This window comes from Pinus tabuliformis, chromosome 1_1 (genome assembly GCF_031772625.1).
Source record: "Pinus tabuliformis cultivar Carrire ecotype Pingquan chromosome 1_1, CPIR1, whole genome shotgun sequence".
NCBI lineage: Eukaryota > Viridiplantae > Streptophyta > Pinopsida > Pinales > Pinaceae > Pinus > Pinus tabuliformis.
The window spans coordinates 695,863,459-695,886,227 of record NC_142297.1 but is presented as its reverse complement, the minus strand read 5'-3'; the positions used below and the strand labels follow the sequence as shown (position 1 = coordinate 695,886,227).

Genomic DNA, 22,769 nt, shown 5'->3' with positions numbered 1-22,769 from the left:
CAAATGCAGGACAACATGTTTGCAGCAACAAAGTTGATTAAAGAGGTTGAAGACATGAAACAACCAACTATGACAGCAGAGAAAGATGAAGAAAGGAAAGCTCTCTTAAAAGAGTAGGATGACAATGGTTCTTTTTATGATCTTTTATATAAATCTAACATTGCTTTTAAGTGTGCATATATTGACAATCAGGAAGAAGCAATAAAACTTGAAGAAATTGCAAGCATTAAGGACAAGTATAAGTCCCAAGAACTTGCAACAATGTTGAATACAAAGAATGTTAGCCCACAATCAAAAAGGAGAAGTTCCACCACTATCTTATGGCAAGAAAGGTGAAGATGAAACTACACCAGCAAATGAACAAGCATGGACCCTTTAGCAAGAAGGCAAAAATGAAAGCTTTGTTATCAAGTTTTTTATGTACCGTTGTAAGCCTGACACTGAGACCAGCGGGCAAGTTAATATTTAGGTCATGATTAAGGGGAGGTGTTAGAATAATAATCACGAAGCCGTCCATGACTATTCATATGACGACGAGTCATCAATGTCAGTCGGCGGGGAGTCAGCTAGATTTAGGTAAACAATAATGATAGTCGGTGAATCGTTGTAGAATCTAAGGTTGTCTACTTGTATAAATTGTCTTATGTTGAATGCAATGAGCAAGCTCTTTTGAGGAGTCTTCATAGTTCTAACAAATGATAGTCGACAGGAGTCGGTAAGAAGTAAATTTCAGTCGACGGAGATCACTATTGATTCTCCGACTCAAGCATGTATAAATAATGGTGTTTGATGAATGAAATAAACAAACTCTTTATCTAATACTTTTATTATCACAGTATCAAATTTCTAATAAAATTAAAAATCAACATTTCCACTTATTCACTTCTTTACAAAAATATATTTTTTATACTCTATAGAAATATACATATTTTAGACCATCTCATTAAAGCTCATCATATCACTTATAAAAATCAAACCTAAATGTAAAAAAATTCAGTCATTTTTCTCAACTAAATAAAATAAACCCAATTGCTAACCCACCTCTTCACCCTTCACTTTATAACAATGCATTTTATATTTTACGCTTTAAAAACAACTCACTAATTAATATATTTTGATGAATGAAATAAACAAGCACAACCTAGAATTCGAATTCGAACACGCTTATGCTTAGAGGGCACTTTTTACCCAAAAACCAAACTGGCGCTTACCCAAGGTACACACTAACATCAGGTTCTCATTCGAGCGCTTTGTCAACTTCTTTTACAACGTATATTACAGAATAAGGTATAACTGGAGAAGAAAATATTAAACATGATTTAAATCCTGTAGACTGTCCTGGTCTTTCGCCCGAACTTATCATAATGTCTCTTTGAAGTGGCATCATCTAACGGGCAACTTACAGAACTTGGATAGCAACTGGTTATGCTTTGAACAGTACACGATTCTGTCCCTTGAAACTGTGTCCTCGCATCAAACTAAGCAGGATGCCGTAAAAACTTTACAGTAAATAGAAACTGGCAGTTACAATTCTGCAAAAATCAACACTCAAGATGCTAGATCCCTTGAGCCGATAAAAACCCTAAACCTTTCTTTCAAACACAATATATCAACAATTATACAAACTTCATTCTCCACCCGAACTAAAAGATATATTTCGGGTTACTAATCAACTGAGTTACATTGAAATCAAGAACAGCACAGTGAGTTACCTTGAAATCAAGAACAGCAACAGGGTTTCTGAACACTTACTAGACTTTAAAAGGGTGTACCAATGTTTAAGCTTTTGATCCCTTCTCCAAGGTTAATTCTTCTGTATCCGTTGTTTTCTGAATGCAGAAGGAACTCCTGCCATACAGTGTCTCATAAACTGGCCTTATCCGGATTGTAAGAATAATGCTCATTAGAACCCCAAAAGCACACACCCCTGCCATGATAAGAAAGGTAAGCCTGAAGCAGTTAGGTCCTAAACAGTCAACATTGGTGTCACCCATGATCGTTCGATAAGAATGGCCACCCTGCCTTTGAGCTTCTTTATCGTATATGTATCCAGCAAGGAGACCAGAAAAGAGGAAAGCTCCCAGTGGATTCCCTATTGTCAGAAAATTGTAAATTATGCCAAAGTGCTTCAACCCGAAGAGCTCAGAAGCCGTTGGAACCATAACCGAGAACTGTACTCCATAACAAATTCCTAGTAAGGAAGAAGAGATATGAATAGATCCAGGAAGACCTGAGGCAAAGAAGAGAAAGACCCCTATCATAAGAGCCTGTGTAGCTGTCATCCAAACCGTCCGAGGGAAGGCCTTTTGCCTGCATATTTAGCATTCACTGTTTTCATAAGAAAGAAAACTGATCACATGAAACACTCCTTTACTACTTACAAGAAAAATGTTTTATCCATCACATTGATTAAAAGTTGTCCCTGAGGAAAACAAAATGAGAATTCGTAAATAACAAACCTAACATAGTATTCTGAGAGAACGCCCCCGCCAAGACGCCCAATGAAGTTGCAGACACCAATTAATGTTAACAGGATTGTGACATCTTGATAGCCTTCAGCCAGTCCTATTTGTGCCAGATTATTGAGAACTGTAACCCCAGAACCAACCCCACAGAAGAAGACTACAAAGAGCAGCCAGAAGTCAGCTTTTACCAAAGCTTGAAGAAGTTTGAAATCTTCTCCACGCCTTGGTCTTCTCTTTTTCCTGATAGCTCCTTCTCCTTCAGCTAATAGAATACCAAGGTTCATGTCCTCACCTTCAGGAAACGCTGTATACTTTAGACTCGAAGAGGATCTTGATAAAGGCAAGCCTTCTAATCGTCTCTGCAATTCACTACTATTGTCCTTTGACATGTTTGATACAGGATTACTAATATATAGAAATTCAGCAGTCTTCTTATCTGCACTAGGCTTCAAGTCTGGGCCTTTTTCTTCTTTACCAAGAAGTGGTTCTCTACAAGGGTCCATCTGCAAGCCAAGAAACTTCCGTATATATTCACTGTCTTCCTTGAGTGCACGTAATGTCAATTTCAGAGGAATTAATGTTGGTGACAAGAGAAACAGCAGCATTACAACTAGAAATAGCTTCGAAATAGGATATCTTTCTAAAGATAAAAAATAATTTGCAATAGAAATTGAAAGGAGATACAGAGCTAAAGTAATGCTAATCGCTTGGATAAAAACAAAGTATCCATGCTCTTCTGTATCTTCTCCAGAAGCTGGTGTGCAAGGCCTAATAAAATACATCACAAGCAAGCAGACTACAAGAGGAGCCACTGCCAGGAAAAGCACAAGATTTTTGGAACTCTCACTAAGAAACCCAGTGAAAATCTCAGTAAATACTGCAGCGCTAAGTCCAGCAATTCCCTTGAGAATGCCAGCAACTGTGCCTCTGCTTTGAGGGAAATTTCGCATATTGGTGACAAGGACAGCTGTATTGAACCATGTTGCACTATTTGCAGCAAGGCATAGTGCAAGCCACATCTGCAAGGACAACAAACAAAGGGCCAATGTTAACAAATGTAGAGGAATCAGTAAGTAGCAATCCATTTCTACTCTGCTATTCAACTGTGATGCTTTCGATTTTTCTTTGCAAGTCAATGTTTGGGACTGGGTAATCGCAACAAACTTTTTAAAACAACAGTAGAATCCTGGAAGAAAACTCATTTGGTTTAGTAGACTAGAATAAACTGCTGAGCTAAGGGGGCTGGACCTAGAAAAAAATTAGTAGAGAACAAGTAAAATGTCAAGTTCTTATCTGGCAGAAAAGTGAACAGAGCTGCTAACTATCAACCACATTTATATGAATATCTATACAATGAATTCCTAATGTATGGAGAATGTTAACTTATATGATTTGGAATCTTCTTCGGTGATGTAGATGTGATACTCAAAATAGAATCTACTGCACTAGCCTTAGAATTTCAACATGGCATCAGAGCATTATTGAGAGAAACAATCATTGAAGTAAGCCTAAGAGACAGTAATCAACAGCTTGATTGGATTTTAGATCTCTTGTCAAAATGGTGCCAAGTCTCAGAGTAGAAGACAGGTTGGATGGTGCTACTAATTTCAGATCTTGGAAGGCCAGGATACTTTTTATCTTGGAAGAAAATGACCTGCAAGATCTTGTGAAGGAAGTCATTCTAAAGCCAAAGGGAGATGGGGAAAAATCCAAGCATAAGAATGAAACCAAGACTAAGAGAACCTTGATAGATTCTACAAAGGACCACTTGATTCTACATGTTGTTGAGTTGAAGACTGCCAAAGAAGTGTATGATGCTTCGGTGGGGTTGTTCCAAAGTGACAACACTAGTAGGAAGTTAGCCTTGAGGCATCATCTCCATAGTATCATGATGTCCAGATCAGATTATGTTAGCTCTTATCTTATGAGAGTCTCTTAGTTAAGAGATGAACTTGGAGCCATTGGAGATAACATTAATGATGCAGAGCTTGTTACAATGGCACTCAATGGATTTCCTTCCTCATGAGATTCATTTGTTCACGGAATCTATGCATTAGAAAAGCTACCCAATTTTGATAAGCTATGGACTGATTGTGTCCAAGAGGCCATATTGTTGTCCAAGGACAGCTTGCAAAGACCTCAGGATGAAGAAACTCAAGCACTTGCAATTCATGCAGAGAAAGGAAAAGGAAAAAGAAATTTTGGAAAATTTCATAAGAATACAGGTAGAAGACCCGCTCCAATTCAGGGTCTAAAGAAGAAGGATATGTCAAGGATCAGGTGCTTCAATTGTCATAATTTTGGACACTATGCCTCCCAATTTCCTCAGAAAAAAAGGAAGGAAAAGTAGCATGCATCAACAACCAATGTTGATGATGATGATGAACATCAACCACAAAAGAAGACAAGGGGCTCAAGTAAAAAACTTGACAATGAAGAAGTTCAAGCTTTTTGAGGTTAGATAATGGAGGAGAGTATACTTCAAAGGACTTCAATGATTTTCTACAAGGAAGCAAGGATCAAGAGGGAGTTGATAGTTCCCTACAACCCTCAGCAATTTCTTCCTTGATCAAGAGATAAGTACTTCCAATCATATTTTTTCTCCTTTGATTTTTTGGTCAGCCTCTTGTCCTTTTATTTTGTATGCTTTAGATACCAGAAAATGATTGCTTGGTTATGAAATTTTCCTTTCCATGGCCTCCTAAATGTGGTTTGTGAAAAGGAAGAACAAGTCCATTACGAAGGCTACCAAGGTGATAATTCATGCAATAGATGGCAGGATCAAGAAGTACAAAGCGAAGTTTGTGGCAAGAAGGTTCTCCCAAAAAGAGTGAGTGGATTACAAGGAGACTTTTGCTCCAGTCGCTAGATGGTTAGGTTCTTGTATGGCCTAAGGGCTCGAGCATAGACTCAACGGGAGTGATTGGTGTTTGAGAGGGAGGATTGTACAAATTGTTAGGACGTTCAAAACTATGCTAGAAGACCGAAAGAGCTTCCAAATCAGAGGGAGCAGATAGTTACGAAGAGCGGAAGGAGCAACCTTCCAAGAATATGTGATGGGTTGATATTGTCAGACTAGATGCTCAAAAACGGGAGGCCTCTAGAAGCAGTGTGCGTTCTATGAGGAGACATGCCAGACAGTTGGGTATGCTTTAGTGACTGAGGGAGCAGCAATAGCAAGAAGATTTGCTTCTGTGGCAAAGGGAGCAGCTAGGACTACCATAGGAGGATCTGCTTTAGTGTCAAAGGGAGCACCCAATTAGGGTGGCCAAAAAGAAACTATGGTTATGGATCCAATGAAGGAAGCTAGCTAGTTTATGGTTGAGCCAAGGCATGTGGCAAAGCATGTGTTGAGGTACCTACGTGGTACAATTGGATATGGTTTAAGATATGTTTCAAGTGGTGAAGTGCGGTTGTAGGGATATACTAATTCGAATTGGGTCGGGAGTGTAAAGGTCAAAAAGAGCACCTTAAGGTGCTGCTTCAACTTAAGATCAACTATGATATCTTGGTTTAGCCGGAAGCAGACTTTTGTAGCACTCAGTACTATAGAGGCAAAGTATATTGCAACTAGTACCGCAAGTTAGGAAGCAATGTGGTTTCAGAAGCTACTTACAAGGCTATTTGATTAGGTGCAAGAGACTTCATCCAAGACATGGTGCAAAAGGGAGCAGTGAAGCTCTAGTACATATCCACAGACGAGCAGATTGCAGGCATTCTCACCAAGCCTTTGTCTAGAGCAAAGTTTGTATACTTCAGAGACAAGCTTGGCATGATGCAAAATGTCTCCCTGATTGAGAGGAATGTTGATGTTTTCGTAGCTTGCAGAATCGAGCAGACATTCTCCCGCAGGGTCATGATGATTTGACTAGGGAAGAATGATACATTCACCCATTGGGCCATGCTGATTTGGCTAGGGGTGAATGGCCCGAACTGTCGATGCTTGCAGGATAGGCAGATATTCTCCCACAGGGTCATGCTGATTTGACTAGGGGAGAATGATACATTCACCCATTGGGCCATGCTGATTTGGCTAGGGGTGAATGGCCCGAACTGTTGATGCTTGCAGGATAGGCAGATATTCTCCCATCGGGTCATGCTGATTTGACTAGAGGGAAATGATACATTCACCCATGGAGCCATGCTGATTTGGCTAGGGGTGAATGGCCCAGGGAAATTGCAACATAGGGCAGACATTCTTCCATTAGAGCCATGTTGATTTGGCATCCATAGAGTCATGTTGATTTGACTAGGGAAGAATGATGCATTCACCTAAGAAGCCATGTTGATTTGGCCAAGGGTGAATGGCCCAGGGGCAAACTTTCTCCTAAGAAGCCATGCTGATTTGGCTAGGTCATGCTAATTTGACCAAGCGAGATTGATACATCTAGCTATGGGGCCATGATAATTTGGCTTGAGATAAATGGCCAAATATACTCATATTGTCTGCTCCGGGATGAAGTGATATATATCTATATACGTGCATTTGAGGAGACACTACATCAACATAGCAAGCTCATGAACTTTTTTAGTGGAGGAGAAATTTCAGCTAAGGAGAAATTTGTTTTCAACCAAAGAGAAAAACCTCCCTCGCTAAGAGGGAGTGTTGATTTTTGTGTCGCATCGGGATGTATGACTAAAGGCCCAAGGGTCTCCAATTCAGCCCTAGAAAAATTATGCAATTTTTTATTTTTATTAAGACGGGTCGGCACAAGAAAAGGTCAAGTCGGCCAGCCTGTGAAGGAACACGTCCCTTGGGTTGTCACACCCCCTAGAGTCTAGACATGTATAAATAAGATGTCAAGACACCTCTTTTGGAGACCAATGCAAAACAATTCTTTCTCTCTTCATCATTTCTATTCATTTTTTTTGAGGCTGCACCTGTGAGAAGAAGTACGATTTTGACCAGCAAGTTTGATATTTGTTTGACCAAACTTTGACCAAGCTGTTTTTGGACCAAGTTGACCAGAGTTGACAGATCTGTAGTTAACCGCAGGAGGGCCGCATGTGCAGACTGTTGACCGCATACCACAGGGTTGACTGCAGTTGACTGCAGGCCAGTTTGACCAGGCCAAGTTGACCAGCATTGAATTTCTGATTTTTGGCTGGTTTTACCAACATTGACCAAAAGATGCTTTGACCAGGTTTGACTGATGTTTGACTTGGATCATTGGCGCAGATTTCTAGACAAATTGCTGATTTGTAAACCTTGCTGAAAAATAATTTCTCCTAAGAAAAGTTGTTGGGTTTTTCTCCCAAGGTTGGGTTTCCCAGGGTAAAAATATTCTCTCTTTTGTGCATGGCTGTCTTTCTGTGATCTTTACTATTTCCACTGCATTTACTGTTGATATTTTCTGAAGTGTAATTATTCAATGATAGCAGTGGCATAAAATACTGGTTGAAAATCATTAGGAAGTAATTACCTAGCAGAAAATTGTATTCTACTGTACTAGCCTTAGAATTTCAACAAGAATAAAGGCTACTTCCAGCAGGCAAGTTAAACAGGTTGAATTGGCATTTTTATGTTCACTGGATGCAAATGGTTGAACTTTCACTATGTCATGCTAGTTTTACTTTAACAACATGCACTGCCTGTTTGTAGCAACCCTAATTTGTTACGCCAGGATGAGCAACACTGCAGAGCAGTAGTTTATACAAATCAAATAGTATCTTTGGTCTTTTTCAAAGACACAGAGAAGTTGTGAAAGCTACCACCTAATTACTTAAGATACATTTTCTTTTCTACTGATAGTAAAATGATGAATTCAACTTTATGCAGAAAAGCTTAATCTTGAAAGAGTTAAGAAGTCTGAAGCAATGATTGAGAATGAAAAGTTAAAGCATAATCCAAAGAATGAACTATACAATGATCCTATCAATATATTATGATGTCAGTGCACAAACAACAGACTAAATGAAATCCAGCACCTGGAACCGGAATGACTTGTGTCATGATAGATTGAACTCCAGATGAACCCTGATTCATCATGTCATAGGACCTGTGAGGACCTTATTCAACAACAAACACAATCATAGTTTCATAATACCATAGATAGAAGACAATTGCTGGGTATATACACCAAGAGATGACAATTGATGTACTCATACACGCAAACTACCAAGAGATGACAATTGATGAATCAATGCTTTTAGCCTTCAGGTATGATCCTCCCATATGCATGGCCAAATCTTTAATGGACAAACCACTGATTTTGCTTTTCACTTGGTAAGCTAGCTAAGCAATGCTTTCCTAAAATACAGCTTTCAAATTTTGAGCTGCATTACCAGCATCCATACTATTTCATTGGATAGTGTGTAAAGCGCTTTCAAAACCAAAAATAAGGTATAAATATTGCCAACGTTAAATGTACCCATAGAAACAAATTGACAATTATACAAGCTCAAAAAGAAATCAAATTTCAGTTATGGAGAATTAAGTACTATATGAGAGAAGCTTTGGGATACCTGTTAAGGTGATTAGATTCTCTCTCTTGAAGGCCTGAAGCCCCTAAGATATCTACAACAGTTTACTAAACGCACTAATTATGAAATAGCCTTAAATAATGACGTAAAAAGTAATGAAACAACCAACTAATACTGTCAATCCAATAATTAAAAGACTATACAACTTATCTCAGGGGTTACAGGCATAATTTAGAATCTAGATGAGGCAGGCAAATGTTGTTAAGTCATCCTGAAAACCATAAAAATCCATGTTACATAAATATTACATGAAACCATAGGAATTTAGCACAAAACTGTGTTGCTAAGTCATCCCAACACGTATGAAATTCCATGATATGTAATTCTTTTTCAACCCCTCAAAAGTCTCATTAAATCCCACTCTTCAAATTTAAGTGAAAAGCCAAGCCAAGTGACATCCCAAAACAACCAAGCCGGCATCCTAAAAATCTTAAACAACTATAAGGATCTATAAAAATATCTCCTCTTCAATTACAGGATTTCAAGAAGATATTGTGAAACCAATGATCATAGCTATCTGACAACCTCACACTCCTAAAAGATGTTCTTTAAATCTTCTTTACTATCGCACCAAACACACAAACCATGACCAAGATCAATTCTAGTAAGTCCACGCTTGCTGGGTAGCCCCTAAACCAGCACTTTCCATTAAAGTACTGTAGACCTATGAGCACAAAGTGTAGACCAAATCATATTGATTCTCCTCAACCCAGGATCTCCATCAATGCATAATTGACCATCTAGAATTTAATTCTCAGTGATATTGCACTTGGGTCTAATAAAATTGTATAGCATGTGAAAGTAGTAGCATAGTTAGATTTGCCATCAGGCTAAATTCCATCTCCACCTTGGCTCAACAACTGTGAGTGCTGCTTTAAGCCTTTCATCAGAGTCAATCATATTAATTATTTTCACATAGGCAAGCCTACATTTTTATTAAGGATTAGATAATAGATTTGTAGAAAGATCCCTCTGTGCAAACCAAATACGCCTGATGTCAATCCCATATAGGTCATTCTGTTTACAAGGGCCTTTTATTGAATAGAACCTGCTGTCTAACCTTGGAAGTAAGCCAAGAAGCTGGTAGCTTTTCAAAAAACACCAGATGGTGTTGCTGCCAAGGTCCCAGACATGCCCAAATCTCTGTCGATTCAAACTAAATATGAGAAAAGATGATTTTTCAAGCTTTCTAAATTCTCTTCGAGACAATGGATCCCTGAAGAGAGAAATCAGATGAATTACAAATGATATCCATCAAAGAAAAGGGACCTTTGATACCAATAAATTCTTCAATGAGAGAATCCAGAGTCTAATTAGGATTCTCCATGCAACATTCCCAGTGATGGTCCTAACCAACCACTTCACTGCCAAAACCAAGCCTTGGATCCTCATATATACTGGCCTAAGGCCTACATGTTCTGTTTTCAAAGTAAAAATCTGCCAAAACTTATAGGTACTTCTCTTCTCCCTCCCAATTTGCCCCACAGATAATTCTGAAGGTTCCTCTCAAGCTTGTAAAAGTCTGAAGCATTGAGGAACCAGTATGAAGAGTAATACATTACTATCTGGTCCGAATTGGATTCTCACCAAAATCTCTTTGTAAACTTGGTAATAAGCATTTAATTATTTTTGGCAGATGAGAAGGAAATGAAGAAGGCCAGTAGCAGGGCTGAGAGCTCAAAGAAGCATTCTGCTTGATGATTGGAGGAGAAGAAGAAATTGAGTCTGTCCCATGATGAATGAAGATTGTTGTTGAGAGGCAACTTGCAAGCCATGGCCATCTGCAAATATCCTCCCAGTGAATAACATGTTACAACACACTCAATCTGTGTATAGCTCACCCTTTTGTAATCAGTTTTCTGCTTAAAAAAATACCCCTACTCACCTCCGCACCCCAATAAACTCAATTTTAAAAATTGCATCCCCATGTCAGCACCCACACCAACACCGTTGAACCTTAGTAACCTTGAGAAAAGTGCACTTCCTCGTTTACAAAATGAAAGTTTCTAATTCCACTGAGAGATAGAAGATGTTTTTACAACCTGAAGTGGGAGAGATATTTCTGTACGTACATGCACGGTAACACTAATAAATTAAATGAAAAACATTGATATCCAAAAGTATAATATAAAAAAATGACATAAAATAAAGAATTTTAATAAACTAGTATAGATGTATCTTAATTCTTAAATCTCGATGTTTAGAAGTTTGCTCCCTCCTAGTGATATTAATCAGGGGTTAAGATAGATATATGCTAGTTTAGTAGAAATATCAAACATGCCATTATATACGATCTTTGACAAGGTGGGAGATTTTATAGTGGAAAAAATTTTCATTTATTTATGGCTAGTTTATCAAATTTAAAACTTAAAAAAGATCTAATCTTGGAGAGGATAGACAGATTATTCCACCAATCACAATTTATTGTTAGCAAAGCATGGGTGCACTTAAGCACTTGGCTTGATTTTAGATAAAATTTATTAAACAAGTAAAAGAAGCTAAAAGTAGTTCCCAATTCAAAAATGCAGACGGAACCATCTGTTAGACCAATTACATTAATCAGGTATTTAGAATATAACTACAAACAAGCAATGATACCTGCAATGTAGATCAATTGATCATTAGTTCTGTATGTTCCCTTGTCCTCATATAAGAGGATGTTACTTGATTTGGATCGTTCCTCTTACATCTGCACAAGGGCTAAACAATTATTGGGCTACACTTACTTAAATTATTGCAGTGTTAATTAATCCAACTGACAACCCGAATGTGAGTGAGGCAGTTGACACGGAACCAAACATGACTCGTAACAAGTTTAAAACCATAGCAACACATATACTTAATGACCCAGGTTAGTATCTTGCCGTTAACAACTAAGTTTGCAGCACCTGCAAACTTCCCTTACCAAAAGGTTCAAGGCTTTCTTGGCATACAAAAAAGGAGATTTTCAGGAGTTCCTTTGATTTGCAAGTGAGAGGGTTCTGTTCCGGGCAGTTTTAGTCTTTATTCTGTAGTTGCTTGATCAGCAAGCAACCTGATCATGACTGTTCCTTGGTTCTTAATATAACTTATGATGCGGCTCTGAAGGATTGTTTTAGCATGACCTAGATGTTGCTCGCAGAGCAAGTAAAGTTCAGATTTGGGGGACTTATGAAGCAGTACAAACCTTGTTCACTCATGATGATTCTCAGGTTGTACAGATTGAGCTTAGAGATGTTGACTAACAGATTGGCATAGACTGGGATTCTTTTGAGCTGTGTAATGTGTTTAACACCTTCAGAGGAATAGGGGAACACTTCTTAATGGGATTCAATGATCATGTTTTAGACTTGGCATGCAGGAGAGGTGTTTGTGATTGGTTCCAGATTTTCATGCCAGAGGAGTGCTGATTTTTGTGGAGGCTACTGAATTTAGGATTGACTGTTCCTTGTTACTGAGTTTAGGATTGACTGTTCCTTGCTTTTCAGGAGTTATTATGTGGCTGATCTGCACTACACTTCATTGAGAACTCTTTATCTATGCCTTCACACTGAAGCTTATAGCCAGCAAGTGTGCCTTTCTTATAGGTGTTATCGCTAAGCCTTTCTTGGAGGATATACCAGGTTGTCATTGCTAAGCTTTTCTATTAATGGCTCTAGTGAGGCACTTTTCATGTGACAAAAGCTATGGAAGGTTGTATGTAGCACATTTTAGAGTGTTCCTTTGGGAGATTTAGAACCGTTATCCTCATTATGCTCGAGTTTCTTTTTCATAGACATTCTTACTGTTATTTGTCAAGGGCAGGGGAGGGATAGGACACAATTCTGGAACCTTTATTATGGTTTATCCCAGCTATGTTTGGACCCAAGTGCTGCACTTTGGTTGGAGTAACTTTGTTTTCTTTTGATGGGTTATTTTTGGCATAATCTGGGGGGCCCTTACTAAGGACATTCAAGTACCAGAAGTGGAGACTTTCCTTTCATGGCTTTAGGTTAATATTATGGCCTATCCTTGGAGGAGAGTATTACCTGCTAAGTTGTACCTAGCAGGATGTGAAGAACCCATGGCCAAATGTCTTTCAGAAGTTCAGAAGTCAGCGAGGTATCTATGGCCATTTTTCTCTCTCCTCTCTCTACATTTTTTCTCTCTCAAATTCCACAACCCCTACGGGGAATTGTAATAAATGTCACTAGCATAATGAATTTTTGTAAAAGGCTTAAACGACTTGGGACCCAGTTAATAAGTGAGTCCACTCTAGAGTGTTTTTTTCAATCGACCAATTATTTTCACTCTCCAACGATAAATAATTAATTAAGTTTTTTCACTCAATACCTCCAAAGCTGGAGTGTGGCATAAAATAACTAGGCCTTGGGTCTGTCATAATGTCTAGGGTCAATGTATATTACCATGCTAGGCCATATCTAGAGTCTCGCGGAATTTGACTGAGTCTTTGTAGGATTTTTTAATTAATTAAAATTTCCTGAAGAACAACATTTTTTATTTATTCCCTATGTAAAATTGCAAATAAGTGGATCTAGGATATGTTGGTGGCATGTGAGTACTCGAAATTCGTTCTCACAGCCCCAACATTATCCTGAGACCATGTTTGGGAGTCAAAAAATGACTACCCTTGAAAACCCACTTTCTCTAATGTTAGTGGCAAAAAAAGACAAAATATCAGAGAATTAATAAGTGGTGGACACGTCAAATATTCACCGAGTCAATAGGTCAAAGGAAAATTATGTGGCGTTGAAGTAAAAGTCAAGGAGCAGTTAGAGGGCTGATATGGCAGCCACCTCATCACAAAAATTGTGGACCTCAAGCAGGTCGAATGCACCAGCAGTTAGAGGGCCCACGAGTTGCCCATTCAGCAAAGTGAAACCTCCTTGATTGCCGTGGATTTCAAGTGCTAGATATCAGTGAGTTGGCTTGAGTTTGTGATGGAGTTTGTCTCCACATTTCTCCACTTGTTATGCTGCCAGCTTCCACGTAGTACACTCAGCAAGGAGATCCAGTACATTGGCAGTTCTAGAGACCCTATGCTGGCAGTCTCCCACAGTGAGTATGCAGACCTGTTAACAGATGGTTGCACACTTGTTGAGAGGTGTTACACTTGTGATTTGTTTTGAGTTTAGAGGGAGCTTGCCTCCCCTTCACCCCATTTCATCTCTACAGATGTAGCACTCAAACAATACACACATCAATTAGAGGAGATCAGCGCAGGCCAACAAGAATTAACACAGCCAGTTTTGGAGCCACTTGTGATTCAGCCTTGGCATTGGGATTGTCAACCTTATGCCACTTGATTGAGCTCATTCTAATTGGGATTTGCCTGGGCATACTTTGTCAAAATACTTTTGCTATCAATAATATTGAAAAGGCTTTGGAGGTCTCTTGTCTTGTTTTTGTAGTGCATGATCCTTGGCTTATGAGGTAACCTTGTGTTTAATCCATGATATTTATGTGCTTGTTTCTATGATTCATTTCACTTGCTTACATTAGTTTTGTATCTCAGCCTGAAGGCACTATTGTCTAGGGAGGAGGAGCTACAACTATTTGTAGTTCCTCTTAGACTTGCTCTTGTTCTAGGCTTGATTTAGACTTGTGTGTTCTCAGTTGAACCACAAGTCCAATCTTGCCATTATAGGAGCAAGCTCTCTTGGTATTAATTGTTGTATTGCAAGAATTTGGTTTAGTGTGTGCAGGTTACCAAAGTACTTGGAGTTGGGGACGTTGTTGACTAAACTAGCCAACTCCAAGCCAACCAAGGAGCCCACGATCCAAGTTAATTTGAAGCTATCCTAGGACTTTCAAGAAGATCAAAAGAAGAGGCTTTAAAGAGCCCATATCATTTTTTTGTTCCATCACTTTAAATTCATCCTTCCTTTGGTTACTTATCTATCTGCAAAATTTAAAAATATAAGCATCTAAGGCTTTGTTTTGTTCTATTTTGTCCAAGAAGGGACCAAGTTTACTTGGTCTCCTTAGGCAAATTATAGTAGGATTAGTTCAATTTAAATTGACACTTTCGTTGACAATTAATCCTTGTGCATGCTCAACATTTGGAGCTGCCTTGAAAGTCTTATTTAGTCACATACTAACTTCACTATTTGCTGTCTTTTTGGGCAGATTTGGGACAGCGAAGACTGTTTATTTTGAGGCTGTTACTTGAGGCAAATTTGTTATGACTGATTTTGGGGCAACAAAGATTGTCCTTTGGACTATCCTTTGGGGCAAATTTTGTGGACAACAAGGACTGTCCTTTTAAGCAGATTTTGGCAATGAAGAAACAGTGATAGATGTTGCCTTTGGGCACCTACAATAGACACCTTGTAAAGCCACCAAATTTTAACCATTGAATCCTCTTTAATCTTCTTTTTCCATTGGAAAATCCTTCAAGGATTTCCCTTTTTTGTAACTTTTTGTATCTCACATTTGCTATAAGGGAGTTCTAGGAGACTCACTGTAATTTTGGTTTTTCTAACTGTTGCAATTCCTCTTCAAGAGGTTGTCACTTGTAGCATTAGCTTTGTAATTATTTTCTAGCTTACAACATATGGAAAAGAACACCATTCATTGGTAAGTTCTTTAAGCATTATTTATCCCTCACTTTAAGTAAGGGGTCTAATCCAATAAAAGGCAATTTATTTTGGGAGTTAGGGGTTTTCCCCCTAGGCATCCCCTTCCCCATTTGGGGAAGACCCTTGTGTGTTGCTTGAGTGGTTCTATTCTTGTTTTGATTTACTTAACTAGAGTAGAATAGATCCACAAGCTAAGGCATCTAACCTCTTTTTTTAGTTGTTTTTCATGCATTTAGTTTTTGCTTGCTATGCAATCTCTTTAGTTATGTAACTTTATTTCTAGTTTCATTAACTTGCCAATTCCATTTTACATGCAATTTCTTTGTTCAACTTTCATTTCCATGCAATTGGTTTAACTTGTGGATTCACTTACTCTTGTAACTTACTTATGCATCTCTCATTTCATTAATCTCTAGTTGGGTTGCTTTGCCTTTACTTTTCAAGCATTTTCTATTTTGCAAGCAATCTCTCATTTGTAACTTGTCAATTCTTGCAATAACAATTTACCTCCAACTTAGGTTGGTTGAAGTAGTAATTAGGGACCCTCCATCCCCTAATGTCTCCTTACTCTAAGATCTGGGACCAGGCAAGGGTAAGGTCTAGGGAAGGGAGTTACTTTGGAACTTGCTCTAGATCCCGTGACTAACTTACTAAATTTACCAAGATTAACTCATTACATCACAAAGCAGGGTTGGTACTTGGATTTATGCTTTATTGGCTCTCTTATTTGGCAAATTCTTATTCATTTTGAGCAATCATCATCATTTCAAGTATCCTTTGTTGATCATTTTATTACATTTTCAAGTATTTTCAATTCATTGTACTTGCTAGTATCTTATTTACCACTTTCACTTTTAGAGGCATTATCTTTTGTATATTTTGCATATTATATTTGTGTAGTAGGGTTTCTATTTTGTACCATGATTAAATGCTAAATCTATGTTAAAGTTTTGCTCCTTTATAGTATGCAAAATTGTTCTCCTTAAAATATTTAAGGAAACTCCGAGTGTGCATTACTTAAATTTAAATTCTCCCTTAACAAGAAAAATCACTAGGGTTTTAAAGTGGATGCCCTAGTCAGCCCCCTTACTCCAACAAGGTTGTTCTCATTGAACTTGGCCCTAGAAGACTCCATTTAGCCCATTTAGGACAATGCACTAGTCATAATTATTAATTGTATTGATAACCCATCTTATTAATTAAATTTCTCCTCCTTTTCCCATTTTCCTATATACCTAGGGTTAGGGTTAGGGCTAGGGTTTTATATGGACAATTGCCAAAAAATAAATTTATATTTGATGTATTATTGCTCTTAAAGTAGGAAATGCATTCACAATAAATATAAAAGAAAATCTAGCATCATTGAATGTTAAACCATCCTCTTGAGGGCTGGCGTCAGCATGTTCACGCATGTTTTCAGCCATAAAATTCCATTGAAAACCCTAAATCCTTGGTATTTATTTGAAGGTCTTGCCTCCTTTATTGATTATCCTTTGAAAAACCTTTTACTTTGGCTGTTATATGGTATTGTTTCACCTATCATTGAAAATCTGCAAAAACCTAACTTATAACAGCCTTCTAATTGATCTAGGAATAGAATACTTGAACCTTGGAATGGAATACTTAGGCCTTCTAGGCTTTGCCAATATTATATCACATTTAGTAGACCTCATATCAATCACCTTAAGCCATTATCATTGAAGATCCTTTAGGTGAATTTAGGGAAGCCTCCCTTGTGGATTATCCTTTGAAAGACCTTTTACTTTGGCTGTTATATGGTATTGTTTCACCTATCATTGAAAATCTGCAAAAACCTAACTTATAACAGCCTTCTAATTGGTCTAGGAATAGAGTACTTGAACCTTGTAATGGAATACTTAGGCCTTCTAGGCTTTGCCAATATTATATCACATTTAGTAGACCTCATATCAATCACCTTGAGCCATTATCATTGAGTATCCTTTAGGTCAATTTAGGGAAGCCTCCCTTGTGGTTAAATACCACTAAAGAGTAGGATAAAGGTTGTTGAGGTGACAGTGGCAACTCATTCTCTTGTTGTCCTAAGGTCTGGTTCTGCCTAATGGGGCTTTGCACTAGGCCTGCTAGATTTTGCATCAACACGGACCTAGGAGGTTGGGTGTCTTATAAAGTGATACCCCAAACCCTCAGTAAAGGACAGCGGGGACTGGGTAGTGTTACATGTGCACTGCTAGGCATTGTTGTTGTTGGTTAGGATTTGCAATAGTTGTGGATGCCCTATCAAGGGTTTGGGAAGCTTTGGAAATGTTCGCACTTGGGATAAAGTGAAAGGACTTGATGTATCAGCTTTGTGAAAGACAACACAATGTACTTTATCTTCATATTGCGATAATAAAGAGTTGTACCACTGTTCTCCTTCATTCTCTTATTGCAGATGTGATTCTCAGATCTGTTTTTCATGTGTTTTGAGCAAGTTTTATGGTTGTTTTGATATACTAATTTATTGGAACAGCAAGGTGGAAATGTGATGTGATTTGGAATTTCTTAGATGAAACCTCAGATCTAAAAATATGTTGCTATATTTCTGCTATTAATGAATGTAAATTTCAAATGTGCATATTGATTAGATCACGTCCTGAAGGCTGTTGTGTTGATTCAGTGTTAAATTATTCCTGAATAATTCAGTTCAACCCTATGACTTAAAAGTTCTATGTGATAAATCTGTGAACTTATTGAAGTGAGTTGAAATTTCCAAATTGAGTAAGGTGCAGATTTCTTGGTGGCTATTCTTGTCAACCCTGATATGAGGCAAGTTAGGAATTCAGAAATAAGAAGTACCCATGATTCTTTCTCCTCCTCTTACTCCAACATCCCTACCTCGTCTTTTTGAGACGCCTTCTACAGCATAAGGCATTATTAAATGTTATAATTGGAATAAATCCCTCAGAGTTTGGAAGTCCTTTGCTCCTCCAAGCTTCAGAAGCCCTCTGCACAGGGAAGTATGGTAAACAGAATGAGCTCCGGCCCCTCCAATCCCCGAGAGAAGGGTCTAACCATCTTGATATCCATCTGGCTGGATCATCCTTTTATAAACTGGACATAGTCTGTCCATGAGGGTTGTTGGGGACAAGCTCATCGATGAGATAAATAATGGATAAGATGAACCACTGGCACCATCAACGGGTTCTGGAACTGGTCACTAACTACTAACTACTGCTATAGGATATAGGATTTGCTACCGAAGCTACTAATACCCACCCTTGCTTCTGCTGCCTCCACCTTTGAATGAAAGTACTAATAACTCCTTGCAAGTATTATAATGATTGGGCTCACCACATTATTACTTGTGGTCACTACTTGAAAAGAGAAGGCCAAGCCCTTCGTCAATTTGGTAGGATGGGACTCATACAAAGTACTTATTCATGCTTGCAGGTTCGAAGGTGAAGAGTGTAAAGTTTAAAGTTTAAACCATTAACTAGCAGTGATCGATAGCACTCGTGCCATGCCCATCATGGAGTTGATAGTGACGCCACCCACTCCATGTCAGTAAAGTATGGACCTAGAAGCAAGAGGAGGGTGTAGGTGATAGTGAAATGTTTTCCTAAGTGGTCATTCGATCTCCAATGGGAATTCTTCCAAGCTACTTCTGTTGATAACAGTCCCAAAGTTAGATTGCACTGCTTAACACACCTTATTACTACTACTACTAACCCATGCTACCAAAACAATAAAATCGACTACTTAAATTACACTTCCGCCACTTTATGTTGAGATGTCAGTGTATCAAGAAGCAAAACGTAATTCTGCCCCTAGTGTGTACTGAAACAGTGTACAGAACTTACACTTGAAATAGCAACAAAACAACGGTAGCTCTATAATCTGCAGTACGGTGTCCCTATTCCAACTCTCTACAGACCTGAGCCATAGATGACATGCTAGCTCTCCTCACCTACGTAGTGAGGAGTTACCCACCTAGCCACACTCTGGCTCCATGAAGTATAATTCTTGATGTCCTTATTGATTGGTAATGATATATAAGATGCATTTTCCAAAAAACAGGGCAGTGAGATGTAGGCCAATTTAAAGAACCAGATGCAGCTAATATGTAAAACCCAACACATTATTCCTTCTAGCATCATACACAACACAGAGGTAAAGCAATCCTCTTTCCCACCATAACAATCCCGAGATGCACTTCCCTCTTTCTGAATGAAAGTTAATGAAGACATAGCATTATCCCTATAGAAAACCTACCATCTCAAAGCAAACAAAACCAATGGTGGCAGATAGCAAGTTATTATAACTAGCACAGACACATTTAAACCGGGGTCTGATATGCACCTTAAGTTTGTCAACCCAAGATTTCATGCCTCAAGTTCACACAAATGGCAGAGACTTGCAACCTCAAACTTCGTAACTTTGAGATGCATATCAGACTCTAGTCTAGATGGCTACCATCTGGACTCGATGTAGCATTACACAGAATGAGTTAACGGATCACTCCCACCACTACCTAAACTGTAAAATGTGACTCACTCACTTCTCTTAGTGCAATGATATGCACCTAAAGGTTTGCAAAACTTGAGATTCCATATCTCGAGTTCACACAAATGGCAAAGAAATGCAGCCGGAAACTTCCCAATATTGAGGTGCATATTAGGCAACATCTGGATTCAATGCACACTTATACACACAGACACAAATACACATGAATTGATGGATCACCCCTCATCCCACACAAGCTGTAGAATACATTTTGCTTAACTTGGTGCAAAAATATGCATTCAAGGTTGCAAAGGTCCAAATGGCATATCTCAAGCTCATGGATATGCGACTTGAAACCTGTCAAGCTCAAGGTGTATTTGCCTCTATTTTTAAATGGGCACCATCTACATTTAATCATGCACCGTTACACACTGATACACCCACACAAATATTTGATGGATCACCCTCATTCCCACTCAAACTGTTTTATACACCATAGATGCAATGATATGCACCTCAAAGTTGTGAAGCTCCAAATTGCATATTTCAAGTTCACACAAATGACAACGATATGTAATCTGAAACTTTGCAACCTTGAGGCGCATATCAAACCCATGTCTAGATGGGTTTTTGCTCATATCTAGAGTCAATAAACTCAATGGGTTTTTGGTCATATCTACAGTCAATAAAATCAATGGGTTTTTGTTCATGTGTACAGTCAATACACTCAAACAGCATAATATCATCCAATCTAAAAAATAGACAATCAACTAATAAAATTTGTCGCATGAACTGTAATCCTTACCGCCCAATATGGCAGAGGACTTATTCTCTCGCTCAAGACGAGCCAGATGAGGCCATAACCGAAGAAACTAGCAGCAGAGCCAATAATAAGAATGCCCCATGGCGGTATCTTGTTGCATATGAACCCTGCCAGAAGACCCACATTCTCTCCAACGTCATTAGCCACGCCCAGGTTGTTCAGCTGTCCTTGGCTGTATTTTAAAACGCCCTTCATCTTGTGTGAATACAGGGGAAAGTTGTATGCATTGCCAGAGGCTATCTGAATCCAAACAGCAGCTGCAAAGCCCAGCCATGGGGCTACCTTGGCTGCTGAATTTGCTGCGGACATCACTCAAATGATATATAGTTCATATGAAGGATATGAACATGCCTGCAATATGTATGCAGTGCTGTAATGGGCATCGGAGTTTTATAGGCCGTTGGACTTCGTAACATGTAATAAACATGATGACGTGCAAGGATGGGAGAGGTGAGTTTAAAAATGGTGAAGAGCTTATACGTCACAGAAACGAGAAAGCTAAATGCTGTGCGTGATGGAAGATGATGGTTTCAGATAGCTTCAGGGATCATGTCTTGCGTAACATGTAAAATGTATATGATAACCGAGATTGCGTATTTCTACACTTCGCCTCGATCCCATGAAGTTACTGGTAGCCAAGACTTGGAAAGTGGAAAAGTTCCTGAATGTTTCGTTTGCCATTGAATGTTTGGTGTGCTTTTCTACATCGCTGGTCAATTTTGTTAGCATATATGTTTTGATATATTAATAATTTACATTTAATAATAATAATGAGTCTTTATATAGGTAAAACGGTTTTTATAATAAGATTGATTAGTTGTTTACTTTTGTTTCATTATTTTGAAAGTATCAAAATAATTGTTAAAATTAATATAGTTGTAACATTGGAGAGCTTTGAGATAAAAATCAAAAAGTTTTTTTATAGATAAGATTAACTAACAATTATGACTAATGTTGGAGAGCTTTGAGACAAAAATCAAAAAGTTATTTTAAAGATAAAGATTAACTCCCTTAACCTCATAGTACATCTTTATGTTTGTTTAATACATTTTTATGCATCTTTATGTTTGTTTTATACATTTTTATGTTGGTTCAAGGAATGTATTTTTTACTTGTCTTACTTTTAATGTGTAAATAAAAAAAGTCAAGATTATTATTTGATAGGTTACTTTGCTATGTTGTAAAAAATTTAATATTAATTTGATGTATAAGATTTTTTTATTCTTAAAATAAGTAATTTATTGTTATATTGATGAGACTATTTTATTTATAGGATGATTGATATGTTTTAATATACTATTGATATAAAGGTGTATATATTTTATTTTTAAGAATAATTTTTTTGGTAGAAATTATATAGGAGAAAATTTTGCTAACTCATTTCAAACCAGCAAGTGTGGTTTATTATCAGGAGGACCACGAGATCAAGATGCAGATCATGACACAATCTTAAATAGAGGGCATGTAGAGACCAAAAGATCATATAATGGTGAGTTTATGAAAATTAGTATTTTAATAATAATTATTCATATCAAATAATATTGGCTAGTTTAAGAATAATAATATTATAATTTATAATAATAATTAAGATAAAAAAAAATATAAATAATAATAATAATAATAATTAAGAAAGATCGAAAAACATAAACATTAATAAGAAACAAACAATCCAAGTCAATCAAATACAGAGAATAGAGTCAAAAAATAATAATAATAATTAAAGTAAAATAAATATATAAATTAAATAAATAAATAGGAGTCAAGACGTGATTAATGAGTCAAAATCCTATAACAAAAATAATAATTAAAGGAGACTAAAATTAAAACAAAGCAATCGGAGAGTAAAATTATTATTATTATTATTATTATTATTTATAATGGCTAATTTATGAAAAATAATATTTTAATAATGATTATTAAGATCAAATAATATTGGCTAGTTTAAGAATAATAATATTATAATTTATAATAATT

The 22,769-nt window shown here is 37.5% G+C and overlaps 1 protein-coding gene across 3 annotated transcripts; it reads right to left on the bottom strand.

Moving 5' to 3' along the window:
- Positions 1-1,099: 1,099 nt before the first annotated feature.
- Positions 1,100-21,483, bottom strand: LOC149215355 (protein NUCLEAR FUSION DEFECTIVE 4-like). 3 transcript variants are annotated; one of them, XR_016251025.1, is made up of 4 exons: positions 20,778-21,482; positions 2,460-3,484; positions 1,713-2,310; positions 1,100-1,532 (listed from the first exon to the last, which is right to left on the bottom strand). XR_016251025.1 is itself a non-coding variant. In XM_089392605.1 (4 exons), the coding sequence occupies exons 1-3, from the start codon at positions 21,102-21,104 to the stop codon at positions 1,779-1,781; spliced, it is 1,884 nt and encodes a 627-aa protein (XP_089248731.1). In that variant the 5' UTR covers positions 21,105-21,483; the 3' UTR covers positions 1,100-1,532; positions 1,753-1,778. The 3 variants fall into 3 exon arrangements, 2 of the variants coding, with proteins under 2 accessions (XP_089248731.1, XP_089248730.1); XM_089392605.1 differs by having other exon boundaries at positions 1,753-2,310; positions 20,778-21,483; XM_089392604.1 differs by lacking the exon at positions 1,100-1,532 and having other exon boundaries at positions 1,566-2,310.
- Between the last annotated feature and the right edge of the window lie 1,286 nt (positions 21,484-22,769).